The sequence below is a fragment of the Schistocerca piceifrons genome, chromosome 7 (genome assembly GCF_021461385.2).
Source record: "Schistocerca piceifrons isolate TAMUIC-IGC-003096 chromosome 7, iqSchPice1.1, whole genome shotgun sequence".
In the NCBI taxonomy this organism is placed as follows: domain Eukaryota; kingdom Metazoa; phylum Arthropoda; class Insecta; order Orthoptera; family Acrididae; genus Schistocerca; species Schistocerca piceifrons.
Window position 1 is genome coordinate 174,546,088 of NC_060144.1, and position 19,455 is coordinate 174,565,542.

Consider the following 19,455-nt stretch of genomic DNA (forward strand, 5'->3'; position numbering starts at 1 on the left):
TAAAATATTTCCATTTTAAGGACAGCGCTAGTCTGCATTATAACAATGTCCAAGGATGATATCGAAAAATTATTATATTGGTTAGATAGGGGCAAGTCTTGCACATTGCACATCATGCATACCATCTCATAGGCTATACCACACAAAAAGAGGCACAGTATTGTCTCAGCAACGCTGTAATGATCCTTATGTCAAGCTTTGTTAGTTTCCAACTGTCAGCATTATTAAACTGGCACTGATCTCTCTTCCCACTTTTTATAACAACCCAATATTTCAAAGTAATTGAAATTTTGTGAATAAACATTAATTTACTTCACTTTATTTAAAATCCCAAAGTTTTAGCACTGCTGCTGTGGTAAATTGATAAGCTGATTTTTTTACCCAGTTATTAGAAAAATATGGATTGAATGAATACTGCAAAACACTAGTTATTCAGAGCTAAAATATCAGTATTGATTGTAACTGGTTGGTTTTTCCTATCCCTAATTCTAATAATTCATAAAAATCAGAAACAGAAAGTATCAAACTCTATTTTATCTGGTCAATAGTTTCATCTTGTGTGTTCTTCGTATAAAATACTCTGGCTATTTAAGTTGAAACGTTTAACCAATACAAACCCCTCTGACGTAACACTCAATGTGAATCATGGTATTTAGTTCTCTACAGATGTAGAATGAAATTCATAGAGATAATAAACCCAGATATGAGCACTAAGATTGCACTGCAGTTCCTTCTGTGAATACGATATACCTGGCAGCTCAGCCTTCAGCCAAGGGTTCTAAAAATATGGCATATGTATTCATCATTTGATGAGAAATTCTGTGCAGAAGTATTCTTCTGATGTTTTAAAGAGGAAAAAATGGGCATCAAAATAATATGAAAGTAAAAACAAGAATAATACTTTAAAAATAAAATTTAATATAATTTAAAGGAAAGTCAAGTAACAGTCTCGTGAAGGACAGTTCTATTAAAAACGAAGGTGGGAATGTATGCCAGCTAATTTTTATTACATGAGAACCAGGATTCCAGTTTCAAAGTTGCTACTGAAATAAGCATTTCCTGGAAGATATAAAACAACACATCTCTCATGGCAAATAAATAAAATATGTCTACATATGACATATTGTGTAAAAAATATAAAATATCTAATACGATATTCTTTTATAATGAGTCTTTGATCTCGCTGGCATCAGCACCTTTCTAGACAGAACACACAACACTAATCTCAAATATATACATTTATATACATCAATATATATATATATATATTGTACATATAATTTTCATATAAAAAACTTCATTAAATGACCACACTTGCACACAGCAGTGACAGACTATGGGCAAACAGCCCCCCATCCCCTCCCCTGAGAGAAGTGTTCATCAAATACAATAACAATCTCCAACAACTGACGGAAGCACTCTTGTAAACAGCAACGAACAGCACTGGTTTCTGACTAATTGTTCTCCAATAAGCACACCAAATTTTTCTACACAAGAATTGCTCCTAGGGGAAGGCACCTATTGAGAAAGATCTCTTGCTTCTATCTGGCTTCTCCCCTCATACGATCACTGAGGTAGTGAACAGAAATTTCGTAAGTGTCACTATTTATTAGGATCAGCAGCATTTGATTTTCTCCTGTGTCGGCCTGCCAAGGCAGCGGGCTTCTGCTGAGCTTGTCCCAGGAGCTGTATGTGCTGCTTCTGCAGAGCGTACTGCAACTGCAAACAATCAGACAAAATCTTTATTTTTGTAACAGGAAGAATCAAGTTTCTTGGCTTGCTTCTTGCTCTTATTACATTAGAAACCATTAGAAATTGTATAGTCAGGTATAGGCTACTTCTCTATCAACATTATAAACTAACATATGCCTGGTTCAATAAGAGATGCACTGTCCTGTGAAGGACGCTTTGAACAATGTTCTAACGAACGTATAAACTCATGTGTCTCACAGAATTTGGAAAATACATGCAATTGTGAAAACAAGTGACCAAAAAGGGCAGTTCAATAAACACCCTTTTATGAAAACTAATGTCACTGATGATACAGTTTGATATTACCATAGTGTGTCAACAATTAGACAACACTACAAGTAGAAAAAAATAAAAATTAAAAAAAAATATTACACAGATTCACAGGTAATTTGAATCTGGTAATCAGTTCAGTAATTTTTACTATGTTCTTTTTAGCTGGAAAAGTGCAGTATCTTTCAGTGAATTGCTTTTGGATGGGAAACTGCACAATGAGAATAAAAGCGAAATTGGGTGCATCAATGACAACAGTTTCAACATTGCTTCAACAAATTTAAACATGGCATCCATTTTCGATTATGATCATGCTAGACACTCGACAGATGTGAAAGCTGAAGGGACATTGAAAATTCAATGACAAGGTTCTCACTAACAGTGTGAGACATAACAGAAGCCGTATTTTACTTAATAAGTAAGTTAAGAAAAAAGATGTTAAGATGAAGGTCCTGTGGTTGCTGATGGTGGCCAACTAGCTAAGGATTTCAACTTTAAATCTATGTATAGAGCAATTCAGACTAGATCTGATGGAATTATTGCATCAAGTTGTCACTGTTAATGAGATCTGTATTCATCATTACACCTCACAAATCAAGCAACAGTCAGAGCAATGGGCCACTTCTGGTGAATCTGCTCCCAAAAAGGCAATAAAGGTCCCATCAGCTGGAAAAGTTACGGCAACAATTTTCTGGGATGGGAAGGGAGGCCTTCTAAGAAATCAGTACATAGAGTGCACCACATACAGCATCAGGGAAAGGAAATGGGCAGTGTGCTATGATTCCTCAATTGTATAAATACAATTTATCCCTGATCACATGACACACAATGACTTTGTAAAATTTTATTAATGCCACAGTAAGCACAATACCAAATTACCTGCTACAATAATTTTATGCTGTCTCATGATGTTGTTTTGAATGAAATTTGTGTATAATATAAATTTGTTTCATCAGCAGCTCCTAGTGGTACATAAATATGACTTTCTTTGTAAAATAATTTATTTCATAAGACTGATTCAAAACAAAATATGAATTATGTTAGCATGAAATATTATACCATGGGCTGTACAGCTGTACACTGCATTCATTCACTCACTGATCATGTTCTGTAGACCCAATCAAGAAAGACCACCTTCAGGGATGCGGAAGGAGTCAAGGTATACAACAACAAAAGACAAGCAACTCATAGAAAATTAATCTGTATACAATACTAATAATAAACTATCGTTGTACTGATCAGAGCTATTCAAGTTCGCTAAATTAGAACAAAAGCCGACAAAATAGTTCATGTTCACCAGAGAAACCATTTTGTCATGAATTACACTGGGAGAAGAATCATCTGCCAATAGCTGCTACTTTGAAAAGCTGCTGCTTTCTCAGGTGCATTAAACGAAACAGAACTCTTGTTGTTTGTCACCCAATATTAGCACAAAATTGACTTTTCACAAAAATCAGTTGCCTACATCTATAAATACAGTGCTCTGTTTATAAAGAATTCCTACATGTCAGAAACACTGCTACTCGTCAGTAGCGCTCAGAGCTTTTCTATCCTTGAACCTAGATATTCAGCTAATTTATAGAAAGATTGACTAATAGATATGTTTGAAGTTTTTTCCAATTTTTTTTTTTTAATTGATTGGGATCTCCCATGGGCTCTTTCCACCTACAGAGTTTGTCCATAAAGCAGTGAGGCTGGCCATCGAGCAGCGCTCCAGTCACCAGCAGCGCACTCCCTGGCAGGGTGGGGTGGGGTGGGACCGCTTTTGTGTGTGGTGTTGGAGGAGGTCTCAGCTAAGCAACACACTGGGTGAGAGTCACATCCAAGCTTTGACACAGTAAGGAACAAGCATGGCACAAAGGCTATAATTGAGTTTTTGTCGCAGCAGAAACCGTGAAAAATGGAGCGTTCAATAGAGCAGCATTATACAATTAATTTTTCTCTTTCAGTGGGATAAAACAACATTTGAGACCTTGCCTTGGTTAAGGAGGCTTATAAAGACAACAGCCTCTCAAGGGCCCTGCTTTTTCAGTGGTTCAAGAACGGGTAGGTGACTGTTAAGAACGACCTGGAGATATCTGTACAGCCCTGATATGAGCCCACCAGACTTTTTTCTGTTCCAAAAGCTCAAAAGAGGCCTGAAACATCACTGTTTCAATGATGTTCCCACCATCTCTGTCACAGAGTCTCTGAAAGATGTTAGGCAGAGTGGAAATCCTGTTGCCATCACTGTGTTGACACCCAAGAGACTATTTTATAGAATTGTAACATTATGTACTGATCGGATCAATAAACTCTTTATACCAAACTCTGTCTCATTACTTTATGGACAAACCTTGTTTATTCCTGAGGCTGATTTCTTTCATCTTACTGCCAACATATTAATTATATTGATGTCATCACGTTTATGTGTAAGACATTTTTTTTCATATGTCATATCTTACACAAAAAGGAGAGATTACTCTATTTGATTTGAAGCAAACATTAATCTTTATAAATGAATATAATGTACTTTTACAATGATATTTTGTAAAATATAAGTGATGTGCTTGTATGATATGAAAGATATTGCAGTTTCTGTTACACTAATTGCCAATAAGAGATACATTCTGATGTTGAAACTGAAGGAAGACTAGAATCAACAGTCTGCAGGTGGATTAAGTATCAAATTAATGGAGACATTCAGCTGTCTGAAAACTTGAATAAGCACATTTGATGAATTATGCAAGGATTAGTTTCCAACGTTGAGAAAATCTGCTACAGAGTGAAATATTCATTCCACAAATGACTAGGAGTACAAGTCTAGCAATGTATGAATATGATCTGTTTCAATATTTGGAAAGTAGGTGACAGATTCTCACAGAATGGAAGCCTTCAACAGCAGATCATGAGTTTTGCCTGGATGGCTCAAACAGCAAGATAATTTTTGTGAAAGGCAAGATTCCAGGTTTGAGACTCAGTGCTACACAAAATGTGGGTGACATGCAATGGTCATAATTTTTCATCACTATCTTGTAGTCAATTAGCTGGTTGGTTGCGTGTTCCGTTGTTCAACTGCACGGTACGGTAGCTGTTATGATGTGGAATGTGTCAAGTGCACAAGAAATGCACATATGAAACAAAAATGCATATACTATATTTATAGATTTATTTATTCCTATTCAAGAATTCATCTATGGTATAGAAGGAGTTGTAAAGGAGATGTGATTTCAATTTATTGTTGAAGCTATTACTGCTGTCTGTCAGACATTTTATTTCATCTGGTAATTTGTTGAAAATTTTTATAACAGCATATTTTGCCCCTTTCTGTGGCACACATAGGTTGAGTAAAAGATAGTGTAAGTCTTTCTTTTTTCTGGTATTATAATCATGAATGTCACTGTTGTTTTTAAATGGTCCATGTTGTTGAGAACAAATTCCATTAGTGGGTAAATGTACTGTGAGGCTATTGTAAGAATTCCCAATCTTTTAAAAAGATGCCTACAAGATGTGCAACTATGAACCCCACACATTATTCTAACCACTTTCTTTTGAGTAGTGAATACTTTTTGTCTAAATGTTGAGTTACCCCAAAATATTATTCCATATCACACCAGAGAGTGAGAGTATGCAAAGTATGTTAGCTTACTAATTTCTATATCCTCAAAATTGGCATTTATTCTGATCGCAAAAGTTGTTCAATGTAGTCACTTTAGAAGATCCAAAATATGAATTTTTCAATTAAGATTCTCAGCTATATGTACTTTTTGCAGCAAAAAATTGGATGTACTGTGTTTTTTCAAAGTTTAGAGCAAGCCCATTTGCAGAAAACCAATTAATGACTTTTCCATAGACCTTATTTGTATCATTCTCAATTGGAGTTTCTATTACTGGATTAATAATGATGCTTGTATCATCAGCATACAGTGTCAGTTCAGCTTCCTCTTTCAGACAGGAAGAGAAGTCGTTCACATATATCAAGAACAGAAGGGGACTCATGATTGAACCCTGTGGAACACCTAATGTAATTTCACCCCAGTTAGATGAAGTGGCAAACTTATTTAAATCACTTGACCCATATAAGGAAACTTTTTGCTTCCTGTTCTGTAGGTATGACGTAAATCACTCATATGCTATTCAATTTATACCATAGAATTGTAGTTTCTGTAACATAATGTCATGGTTCACACAATCAAATGTTTTGAACAAGTCACAGAAAATTCCTATTGGTGACATTTTACTATTTAAAGACCGTATTATGTGGACAGTGAAATTGTATATTGCTGTCTCAGTGGAACAGCATTTTTGAAATCCGAACTGTGATTTACTAAGTATCCCATTACTGTTGAGATGGCTAACCACTCGAGTACATTTCTTTCTCGAAGATTTTTGAAAATGCTGTAAGCAAGGATAGTGGCCGATAATTATTGACACCTGTGGTGTCCCCCTTTTTGTAGAGAGGCCTGACAATGGCATATTTTAACCTGTCTGGGAAAATACCTTGAGTTAGTGATGCATTACGTATGTGACTCAGAAAATCAGCTGTAATTGCTCCATATTGTTTTAATATCTTATTAGAGACGTCATCTACTCCAACAGAACATTTATTTTTCAAAGATTTAATAATTTTACTTATTTCACAAGAGGCTGTTAGGTGAAACTTAAATTTGACTAATTTTTTTCAAAACAGACTCTTTCATGTACTGGCTGGCTTTTTCTTTTGAACTGTTCTCACCAATTTTTTCTCCTATACTTAAGAAATGGTTGTTAAATACATTAGCTACTCGTGTACTGTTGGTTAGGATGGTCTCGTTCTCTTTAACAGTAATACTACCTACCCCAGTGGTTAGTTTTCCTGTCTCCCTTCTAACAACGTTCCATATTAACTTTATTTTATTGCCGGAGTTGTTAATTTCTTCTCTTACATACATATTTCTTGATTTCCTTACAACTTTTCTCAGTATGTTACAATAATTTTTATACGGTAAAACTACTTCTGGATCTTTACTAGTTCTTGCTGTCTCATACAGTTTTCTTTTTCTTTCTGAAGACATTTTAATGCCTGTAGTAATCCAAGGTTTCTTTGAAATGTGTGTGGTGTTACATTTAGTAATTTTCTTTGGGGAACAATGTTCAAAAAGGAATATAAATTTATCCAGAAATATGTTGCATTTATCATTAGCATTTGGCTCATTATATACATCTCCCCAATTAACGTATCTTAAGCTTTCTCTGAAGTGCTCCATAGATACCAGGTTGAGCAACCTCACACTTTTACTTAATGGTTTCCGAACTGTACACCCTGTTAGGTTTTGTAAGTTAATCAGTTGTGCATCATGGTCTGACAATCCATTTACCACAGGGAAAGCATGTGTTTGTTTTACATCCTCTTTCTGTACAAATACATTATCTGTTAGCGTGCTACTGTCTTGGGATATACGTGTAGGAAAATAGAAAGTTATATTTGTTGTCAATAACACTTCTAGTTAAATTTTCCTATCAGAATTACTTAGAAAGTTTACATTGAAATTACCGCAGATTTGTCTGACAGACAACATAATAGGGAGTCAAACTTTTTTATGAACAGCTTCCAGCCTCCTAACGGGGACCTGTACACTGTTGCTAATATCAATACACACATTATCTAGCTGAAGTTCATATGCACAAACCTCAAAGTGCTAATCAATACAAAATTTGCTTACTTCTACACTTTTGCATTTATACCCTTGTTTTATGAAAATGGCAACTCCTCCTTTATCCTTCCGAGATCTACAAGTGTAAGACGCTAAATTATATCCACTTATACTGACACTATCCATGCCCACAGCTGCATGGTGTTCAGACAGAGTATATTGATCTCATTCTTATTTATAAGATCATCTAAACACACTAATAGCTCATCTACTTTATTTTTTATTCGCCTGATATTTTGATGAAGTAAGTTGATACTGCCCTTAGCTTTACCCCTATTTACTGTACATGAAGTTTCTTTTATTATATTTATCTTGATTGTCATCTGTCTGGACTTTGGCTTTAACCCAAAAAACCTGTCTGCCTGGACCCATTACAGTTTCTGCTAATAGAGAAGCTAACTTATTTTTCCCCATCCTATTCAGGTGCAGGCCATGTGTAGTGTATCCCCACCTACCAATAGCATTTACTGGAACAACACTTATGTGAGATTTTGCCGGTGTCCGTAGCATTCTGTTCAGCTCACTGTTAACATGCCTTACAGCAGTGTTTACCCAGGGCTGATCATGGCACTGAAAGACCTCCACAAATCCCACAATTGTGTGCTCAGTTTCTGCTCCTATTTTATCCAGGTCATTCCTAATACTGTATCTTGGATTCATAGCCAGTCTGTTTCCTGCTGCCCCCACTGTAATTACCTGATCTTCCTTCTCAAAGTCCCTGCACAGCTGCCCTAAGTTTTCTGACACCTGGCTAAGGCTAGCACTTGGTTTCACAAAACTTGTGACCTGGTACCCTGCACTTAATTTCTCCTGAAGCTGCTGGCCCACACCCCTCCCATGACTGTTGCCTATAAGCAGAATTCTTCTTTTCCTATTCTAGTTTGATCCCGACCTGTCTTTTTTCTTTACACTAATATTCTGCTTCACCCTACTTTCAACTACATCTGGATGAGGCCCTTCCTACACTTCAGATGGCAAGCCAAACTGGTTTACTAATTGAATTTCTGGAGTTTTTTCAAGTGTTTCCCTTTTTCGCCCTTTGCTTGCTACCTTTTCCCGATTCCCAGTCTCTTTTTCCTCCCCTGACCTACATAATTCCAAGTTCGCGTTTTCTAATTAAGCCTTAAGGTCACAAGTTTTTGCCTCCTGTTCAGTGATTTTTCTGTTCTTTCTACATAGCCTACACTGCCATGGAAGAGTCTCATTTTCTACCCACATTTCCTCGCCACTACATTCGCCCCAATGAAACCATAACTTACAGTCTACAAAGAACACCCCCTCTTTCAAATTTCTACGGCAACCACCACATTTTGTCACACATGGTTTGATACATAAACTTAACACAAAAGCAGACAATAAGTTGGCATAAGACCACAGTAGTTTCGTAACCTGTAGCCTACTAATCCTTAAATATACACTAATTTAAACAAATTTATAAACTTACTCCCGAAAGTTGTTCATTGAAAAATGAATACACAGATTTGCCAGAGGGCAAGAAACTCCCATTATCAAAATGGAAATCACGTAAGTGTGTCTAAAGAGAAGGCTGCCTAATATGACATGTCACTTGTCTGGCTATGGACAAAGATATAATAAGTGTAACTAATCTTTAAAACCCAACTTGATACTTCACCGTAATCACACAGGTGCTACCTCTTGTCTGGCTCACTCTTCTTGTTATTTACTCCCTTAACTGTGTTTTCTCTTTCTTATTTATCAATTCCTCCTGTTCCAGGTTTCTTTATTTCAAATTCAGGTTTCAGTTACTTACAGCACATAGAGAGCACAAAATATTCTGTGTACCTGAGTGGTATATAATTTCTTGATGCCTGTTGTCTGCATTTTTAAAGAAAATGTTCTTGTGTTACAGTAAATCAAACATCTTACAGGTCTCACATCCTGGCTGAAACTACAGGAGACAGGCAAAGTGGTATATAACTTGACAAGAAAAGAATTGCAAGACCTGGAGCACATCCACTCCTAGGAACCATCTTGTTATCAACCTAAATGTAACATAGAAGGCTTCAGCCATCAGGAAAATTTTGAACATCAATTAACTGAGAGAGAACAACAAAGCACTAATATTTTGTAACAATACGGGTCATGGCCTTCACTTACATATAGTAAGTAGCTATGTATGTGGTCAGAGATATATTTTACATTACATTCACATACCTGTAGCTAGCAGATGTGGCATGAGGCAAGGGATATGAGAAGGGCTCTGAGAGCAAGAAGGAGGCACTGTGTTATTGGTGGACACACTGTTGTTGGTGGCCATCACAGCAACATTTCTGTATAGTGTGAGACTAGCCAATGTGTGTAGTTTTCTGTACAACACAACCTTTTATCCAACATATCATAACAAATGTTCACAATATTTAACAGTTATTATTTTAAAAACTGCACCAGAACTTCATAATATGAAGCTGCTCATAGCCTGAAGCATACAAGTTTATGTGATTACGGAGAGGTGCACAAATCATGCGAGAGACATTAGAGGGCAACATACAGGGTGACCAGTAATAAAACATACAAACTGCAGGGACAGATTCTTGACTGGAAATGGAGAAAAAAGGTCTAGTGAAAATGTGTTTAGAATTGCAGCTTTGCCACAGTACATGGCACTGATGAATGAAAGTTACTGACCATATGCCATGTGTTCCTTGCGCACTGCAGGCTGTGTAATTGGCACCGTGTACTGTAAGCAGTAGGATGGTCCGATTTTCACGCCGGGAACAAGCCGAGATGGTGTTTGTGTATGGCCAAGTAGATGGAAACGGTCGAGAGGCAGCATGGTTATACCAAAACAAGTACCCTCACAGACACCAACCACATCATATAACATTTGAAGCCCTTTTTGGGTGTTTGTGTGATCATGAGTCCTTTTAGACAGATGAACATGCAAGGGGGTAGCAGATAGTGCATACACCAGATTTTGAGGACCGCGTTTTACAGGATGTTGAGAGAAACCTAGTAGAAGCTCTAGGCAAGTGGTCCACAAACATGATGTAAAGCCAAAGTTCGATTATGTATATCCTGCATGACAACCGCTACTGTCCGTATCACCTGCAATAAATGCAAGGATTATTGGCAGAAGATTTCTCTCTCTGTACTATGTTCTGGGGCTATTTGTTGTCACATGCACACCATCCGTTCCTGGACACACGTTCACAGGACCTTTTTTCCCCCAATTCCAGTCAGGAACCCATCCCTGCAGTTTGTCAGTTTTATTTATGTTCATCCTTTATATGGAATGAACAGGCACCTGACTTACACTGTTTATAAAATGTAGCTCTGGGATGACTGAAAAAATCAGTGTAATTGTGCAAAAATGAAGAATTGTCATTCTCATTCCTCTTAATGGCCTATTTCGTGCTTTGTGAGATATTCATGTGATTTTCTTTAGCTTCACAAAACAAGGAAGGGGGATTTTTTCTGCTGTCAGCATTCAGTTATGTTCCTAAACTTCATGCCTTTTTTGCTACGAATTCTGAGAGATCTTGCATTTTCAATTGCACCTTCACCTTAGAATATAATGTTCACTGTATCAGCACCCTTCTCTCCATAGTAGTGAGATTATATGTTTTAAGTGTTTTGCTGTTGGCATAATGACTCAAGAGTTCTTTATCACTGTCACGAAAACATTAAAGAGTATCTCCTTGTCATTACATTATCTAGCATCATTACCAAGCTATATGATAATGTTACAAGAGATGATCGCATTCCATCTTGAGGAATGTATATAAGAAGCAGACACTCTGGTACAACTATTCTGTTGAAGTGATAAAAGGAAAACAATCATCAAAAACAAAGAGAAGATAGGCTTAAATGAGTTAGCAACTAAATCAAGGCCACTATTATATCTCTTAAATTTAAGATCAAAGCCTTCAAATCATCTCATAATGGAATTGCATTACCTGCGCTTCGATACCAGAGTTGTTCTGCACAACAGTTTCGCTTGTTTTATGTATTAAAGGTAAGCTAAATACTATTAGCTGTGTTGTAACATACTGCCTGATTAGTGTAAGTAATAGGTGTTTTATCCACTGAGCTAAAGTCCTCTGGTAACTGAGCTGTGACACTGGAAACTTCTGTGTTTGGTACAGGAATGTAATGATGGAATCTGTCTCAAAGTCAAGTTTCAGTTTGGTTTGTGAAAAGTTTTGTTTGTACAATGGACTTAATAAAATACTGTGTGCCACAAAGTTACTTATTTTAAATGTTTTACGATCAAAAGAAATTCATCCAAAGTTGATGGAGGATTATGAGAAGGGGGGGCCTCCACTATTGTTGACAGCTAACCAATGGTGACTGAGTGCTTATGTTGCCAAATATTTCTTGGAGAAGATCAATGTGAAGGATGTCTGAAAAATGTAGCAACAAATGAAAAACATTGTGAAGTACAATTTGCTATTTGGTGTTATGGGAGTATAACATACCCTGAAGGAGTATGAATGGTACATTTTAAATCATGAATTAACTGTGGTAAAGCTATATACCAGATTGATGTAATTGTCGTTTATAGTAGCCAATAAGCACATGTCAAAATGAATTTTTCAACAATGATTGGACTACTAAAAAAATACATTTGATTTTGTATTCCAATTATGATGAATGATATTTGGGTTTACTATTTCACACCAGAAATTAAATAGTAATGTACAGCAAAAATGACAGTTAACATCATCTGCTGGGAAGGTTAGAGGTAGAGGCTTTAATTATATCACGCAAAAGGGGATATTCTGGTTGATTACCAAGCAGTAAATGGTCCATATTATGTAATTCTGCTGGACAACTGCACAAAAAAATTAGTAAGAAGTGAACTAGATCTAAAAATCATATTTCTGTATGACAATGCACTTGCCCATATACAGTATGTTTCACAATTCATATTACACAATTCTGGAGGTTGTAAAAGGGACTTAGTAGATCAAGTCAGGGAACAGTTCATTTCCATGTGACGAGGAGAACAACATACACAGATTTCACTCCTTTTTACTGTGATATTACAGCAGCTGTTTGATATGACAGCCACCAAGTTCGGTGCACACAGTGTACCTGCACAGTAAGTTAACATACACTCCCTCCAACATGCATGTTGTATGGCTAGTCAATTCTGCCACAACCAACGTCCGTGCAACCACACCTTCCTCTGATGGGACAGGGGTCTCGTAAACAAAACTCTTCATGTGACCTCACAAGAACAAATTCAAGAGGGTAAAACCTGAGGATCTTGTTGGTCAAGCATGTGGTCTGCCTTGACCGATCCACCTGACCCTATAGGCTATGTTCAGATGCTTTCAGACACAAACTGCAAAATTACTGCTGTGCCACCACAGTGGAACCACAATTTGTGCCAAACGTCCAATAGCACATCTTCCAAAACCACCGTCAGCACTTGTAGCAGGAATGTCAACTATCTGGCACCTGTTAGGTGGGGAGGAAGATGTACAGCCCAATCCCATGACCATCGCAGACACTGATCCGAAGATGTGCTGAAATCTTCATGTAATGTGGCTTTGGGATTTTCTTGATGTGGGGCTATTTTGTGCGGTCAAAACACCTTCCTGTTGAAACACACTTCGTAGGTGAACAAAATTCACCTTGGTAACTGAGGAAAATCCACATAACGGTGCAAAAATGAAGTATGGGAATTGACATGTGGCACAAAATCTGCTGGGAGCATGGCTGTACCTTCTGAGGGTGATATGGGTGGAGATGCTGTTCATGCAGAACACGCCAAACAGATGGGTGAGACACATGCAAGTCACATGCAATGGCTCGAGTACTCATTAATTGGTTCTCTTAAACCTGATGCAGTACTTCCTCTTCCCATATGACAGTGTGCTGCCTTTCTGGAGCACCACAGTTTGTTCTATCACTTGTGAATTTCCCACTTTTCCTGCAGCTGTTGTTTTACACTGGCAAACACGGGATGAGATGGAGTCACACAATTTGGAAAATAATCATGGTACAGACATTGAGCTTCTCTTCCGTTACAGTGAGTTTCACTGTAAACTAACAACATATTAGTGTACTCTGCAAATGTGTACTCAGGCATCCTGTTACAGCAGTATCAGTCACCACAATGTCAAATGATGCATCACCAGGATGCATGAAAACAAGCAAATGGAAACAGAAGACATCACGTGACATTGTGTAATCGTAACATTCATGAACGTGGGTAGTAAACCATAACAGGCGAACTATATTAAGGGGGGTAGGACGTCAAACGGGCCGACTTGGAGCAGGAGAGGCACCACAGGACATTTTAATTTTCACTGTCTATACTTTTACAAGTAAATTCATAAAACTTTGTCAGCATGACCAGGAAGGATTCAGGATTCACCCTTGTAGCAGCAGAAGTTCAAAAACAAAACAAAATAATTATTTTTACTTGTGAAATTTCATAATTTTTTCACTTACTATTGGCTGCATTTTTTGCTATAGGTACACTTTTCTTCATAAGTAACAGAGACTGTTCGATGAATTTTGCACAACTCAAACTCTAGAATCTATTTAATTTATGAAAAAATGAATGAGCTGGTACGTTTTAAACTTTATGTTTAGAAAAAAAAATCAAATTGTGTAGTTAATTATCTCAGTTTTTACCACAGTTTTTAATAGATTTGGAAAATTCTAGAGTTTCAAACACCTGTAAGTATGGTTTGTATGCTGTCCAAAATTCATCAAAGAATCTCTCTTACTTGTGAAGAAAAATGTACCTATAGCAACAAATGCAGCCAACAGTAAGTGAAAAAATGATGAAATTTCATATCTAAAAAAATTTATTTTGTTATGTTTTTGCACTTCCACTGCTATGAGTGTGAATCCAGAATCCTTCCTGGTCATGCTGACAAAGTTTTATGGATTTATTTGTAAAAGTATAGACAGTAGAAAATAAAATGTCCTGTGGTGCCCCTCCTGCTCCAAGTCGGCCCCTTTGACGACTACCCCAATTAAGAAACATCTAGCACATGATTGAGTAGCCCTGTTTTTCCTTGCAACATGGAAACGAACTGTTTCTGAACATGAGTTCCTATTTAAAACTTGATCTAGTAAGTGCCCTCTACAACCTTTAGAAGTGCGTAACATGAACTGCAAAGCATCCTGTATAATAACAATAATGAAGGATCTGAACAACAAATTGTTGGAATATACATACAATTCACCATATTTTACACCCTCTGACTTCCACTTACTAACACACTAAAGAACATCTTGAGACCGCAAAATGTTTGGAGCCCAATTAATATGCAAATGATAGGCTTGGCTGAATAGTCTACAAACTTTCCTGAATCACAATCACACTTCCGTTAAGGGAATATACTTACAATGATGGAGAAAGTGCAATGATCTAAAAACTGATACGCTGAAAAATAAGTGCACTTTCGACCTAACAAATACAGTCTTTCACCTTACCCCATGTTTCAGAAAGATTAAAGTCATATCCTTGCCATATGATCTGTCCAACAGGTCTTAATGCTCCACCAGATGCCACTGACAGTCTGCATCAACAGACTATATTATATGGTCAGAATTCACTGGACATCACCACTAAATGCATTCAGCATGATATGTATCTGAGAGTACATTATAACAGGCATGAGGCATCAATAGTATAGCCTTTTTCCTGTCAGATGGAAACGACCAAGGGCCTTGGGGTCACACAGGACATGATTACAGCAGTTAACAAGTTCAGTTATTCCATTGCATTTTTCACACAAGCTTCATCTGCCTAGGTCCATTGATAGTGAAATGCTTATAAAGTGGGCATTTCAGGAAATAACTAAATTCAATAATCACTGTGGTAGTTACTACTGTGAAGTTACCTCATAGGGACTAATGAAAGTTAAACCTTACTGTACAAACTGATCACCAGACATCCATGACAATTACTAAACAAACCTTCTCCTGCAGCTGAGGTACAAGGATTAGTGACAAAACTATCCATCTAGAGGTGATACTTCAGTCGCTTTTTTAGGATTGTTGTTGATCACAAGAGCAGATGGGTAATGATGTAGCTGAAGGCGACATCACTAAATTTATTCAAACATTTTAGACAATAACCCTCTCCGCACACAGAAACAACTGCACATTTTCCTTATTAATATTATAAAGTCTCTATTGACAAAGCAAGGATTAGTGCAATACAGGTGAAACAAAAACCAAGCAAATCAGCTGGACAGTTCTGCTCAAAGACTTGACCTGTATCTTAGTCAAACAACTTTGGTTTCAACTGGTGCATTGGTTGCACTACACATCAAGTGGTCCCAGAGCACAACAGTCTCTACTCACTGTGTACTAGGAAGGATGTAAGCAAATTCTGTCTTCAGTGTTATCAGAATTAAGTCAAAATCTAAAGCTGTATTAGTAGCAAAAGAAGGTTTCAAGTGTTGTTATTTTTTACTAAGTCAGCTGCCACCTTTGAAATGTAACAGCACTGGGAATCTGGAGACTTTTAACCACATTAGGTAATTCTGGTTGTTGATGAGGGGGCTTCACACAGTGGCAAAACTACCACATGCAAAATACTCACGTATAAATTACATTTTGTTATAAGTGATACGTGTAAAAAAATTATCCGTATGACAACTTCACTTATGGCTGCAAAGAGTAGCAAGTGATAATACTTAACTGGAGGGAAACTGGCACTACAGTCATTTCTAATCATTACTCACTTTTTTTTTCTCCTCTCCACCAGACGGATTTCTATATAAGAAGAAATGCTCACTGCCCTATTTACTGAGTTATATTGTGAACACATTACAATATATAAGCCATATGACAAGTAGTAATGTAATGTAAATTGGATTCAATATATACATGTTTATTTATATATTACTGTTCATAATCTTGACACCTGGCACTGGAATATAGTGCGGGTCATATAGCCACATAGCTACAGAAAGTTGTAAACAACTCTAATTAATCATGTGCTTCAAGATTTGCAATGTAGTTTAAGCATTTTCCATAAATGGTGGAAGTAAGTATGAAATGGAAAAGGAAAAACACCCAAAACCCTTAAACCATGGTACTACATAGTTGATCATCAACACTACCACTGCAGCAGATGGCTTACTGGCAGTTCCTAACTTAACCACTCGGACACATTGGGGTTACGCAAGATATGTTCTTCAGAAAGTCTCTGTGTGGAATGCAACATCTATGACCTATGCTAACATTACTTCTCTCTACGCTATTAAGTCCTTGACTGTTGGTGATAACTTGTTAAATCTCTAGAACCAGAGTTCTAGGATACCCCACATCACCCCAAAACAATATACAGAGGTAGGCAACTATTTTCTTTGAAAAATATCACTATAATTTAGTAAATATTAAACACATGACGTGTGCCAATACCAGACAAACAGCAACTACTTATTATAATATAGTATGTGCCAGCATACTCAAATTAACAACTTTTCTTTCTAATTTATAGGATCAAACTTAGCTGACATAAGCATGAGTAACATTAAGCAGTATAGAGATAGTTCATTTGTTAATAAAACACACAGATTAACATTCTACGATTTCCTTATTTTTGTTGATGTATATCTTGACTCATTCCACATTCATGAAGACTCTCCTTCATGGGCAACTATGGAGTACAATGAATGAATGAAATGAATAAATATCAATAATGGCAAAAAGAAGAATCCCCAATCATATGAACCAAAAAGCAAAGAAAACATATATCAGACAAAACTAATCTTACTGGAAACAGAAGACTACCTAAAACACACTGCACATTAGCAACACGACATGTACCGTAATATATTACTAATGGGAATTCTAATAAAATGGTTTTATGATGAAAATAAACGATAAAGGCTAAAAAGATCAGTGATATAAACCATTTGATCAAGCCTAGCACTTCTCTTAGTTTGCATACAGAATATTTACACTGGAGAATAATTAAATGCGTCCTACACTTTTTAGGATTTTCTCAAATATCTCAAAAACTGCAGCATCTAGAGAAGACATTTCCCAGTACAAAATTAAACTATATTATATTTCCTACCAAAAATATCCTATTAATTTTTTATATCCTATTCATGTTTTTTCTCATCAGGACTAACAGTTTCGACGTTGCAGGAGATGCAATATCTCACATTACCAGGTGTAGAAGTATGGAACTGGAATTTGATTGCAATAACTATTAAACAATATTTTATTCAAAATAATCTCCATTGCTATTTATACATTCCTCCTACCTCTCCAGCAGGCTATGAATGGAATGCCAAAAAACAGTTCTTTTGAAGCGAACCAGTCAACAAGCAATTTTCACACATTTTCATATGAATTGAAGTGTTGTTCAGTGAGAGCGTGTCCCAGTGACGCAAATGGATGATAATCAGAGGGAGCCAAATCTGGAGAATAAGCCACATGCCCTAGTATTTCTCAAATGAACGCCTCGATCATTTCCCTCACCCATTTTGCTGTGTGTGATGGGGCATTATCATGGAGCAATATGACTTTTTGTTGCCTTTTTTCATATTCCGGTCATTTTATACATTATGCTCGATTTAAATCAATCATTTGCTTTTGGTAGTGATCAGTGTTAACAGTTTCACCAGATTTTAGTAGCTCGTAATAGATGACACCCTTCTGATCCCACCAAACACAGAGAATTGTCTTCTTTCCTAAGCGATTTGGTCTTGTAGAGGATTTCGAAGGTTTGCCTAGATTCACCCATGATTTGCAACACTTAGAATTCTCAAAAAATATCCATTTTTCATCGCCTGTCACTTTTCGATGGAGAAACTACTTTCTTTTGTATCTGGTGAGTACCATTTCACATGTGGTCTTTCGATTTGCTTGCTGTCTTTCATTCAATTCACGCAGAACCCATTTTCCCACTTTCTACACATTTTCCATAGCTTTCAACCGAAGAGGAACGGCTTTCTGAATCACATTCAATTGTTCCACGTGTTCATATTGAGTCTGAGTATCATCTTCATCCAATAAGGCCTGCAGTTCACTGTCTTCCAACTTTTTTTGGTGGTTTTCTGCACTCGTCGTTTCTCATGTCAAAATCACCACTTTTGAATTTTTTGAATCACTCAAAACACTGTGTTTTCCCAAGATCATGTCCACCGAAAGCTTCGACAAGCATTCACTGTGACTCTGCAGCAGTTTTCTTCAGATAATAGTAGAAAACCAATTGTAGTTCGTAGGCACAAAACTCGGCCTGTTTACGGGTTTGAAATGGATACTGATGTATGGAACTTGGGTTACTGTGTGTTGACATTCGTCGTCAGCTGTTACAGGAAGCAGATGGCACTGCAGATGCGGTCTCACAGGCCCTACACTGACAGCTAGCACCATCTAGAGGGAAGTTCCAGTTTCATGCTTCTACACCTGGTACTAGGTGTTTTAATGGTATAAAATTCATGTTTATTGATAGATCACGTGGGTTAGAGCCAATATTAAAAGTGTGTGCCAAATTTACATGCAGTAGAGCTGTATTAAGGGATGAATTGCGTACTGATGGAGCAATAGTGTAACAGGGCGGAAAGGCGGAGGTGAAGGTTAGAAGCATGAGGGGAAAGTAGGTCATGCTGTCCGTCCTTCACAGGTACACAAAATAAAGAATGAGCAGGCAATTTCCCAATCTCTGTACAGTGTTACACATTACTACACAAAAAAGTGATTCTTAGTTATCATGTATGGCAGCTGTACCATTCCCCCATGAAAGGTAACTTCCTCCACCATGAGTGCTGCTTAATTGCCAGTTTAGAGGCAGACTATATCTCCA

General features: G+C 37.0%; 1 protein-coding gene across 2 annotated transcripts in view; it reads right to left on the bottom strand.

Moving 5' to 3' along the window:
• Positions 1–898: 898 nt before the first annotated feature.
• Positions 899–19,455, bottom strand: part of LOC124805206 (putative mediator of RNA polymerase II transcription subunit 26) — a 289,089-nt gene continuing 270,532 nt past the window's right edge. For both annotated transcript variants that reach the window (XM_047265702.1, XM_047265703.1), the window contains one exon: positions 899–1,719. In XM_047265702.1, the coding sequence (XP_047121658.1) occupies positions 1,603–1,719 (117 nt within the window). In that variant the 3' untranslated portion in view covers positions 899–1,602. The remainder of the gene's footprint in view (positions 1,720–19,455) is intronic.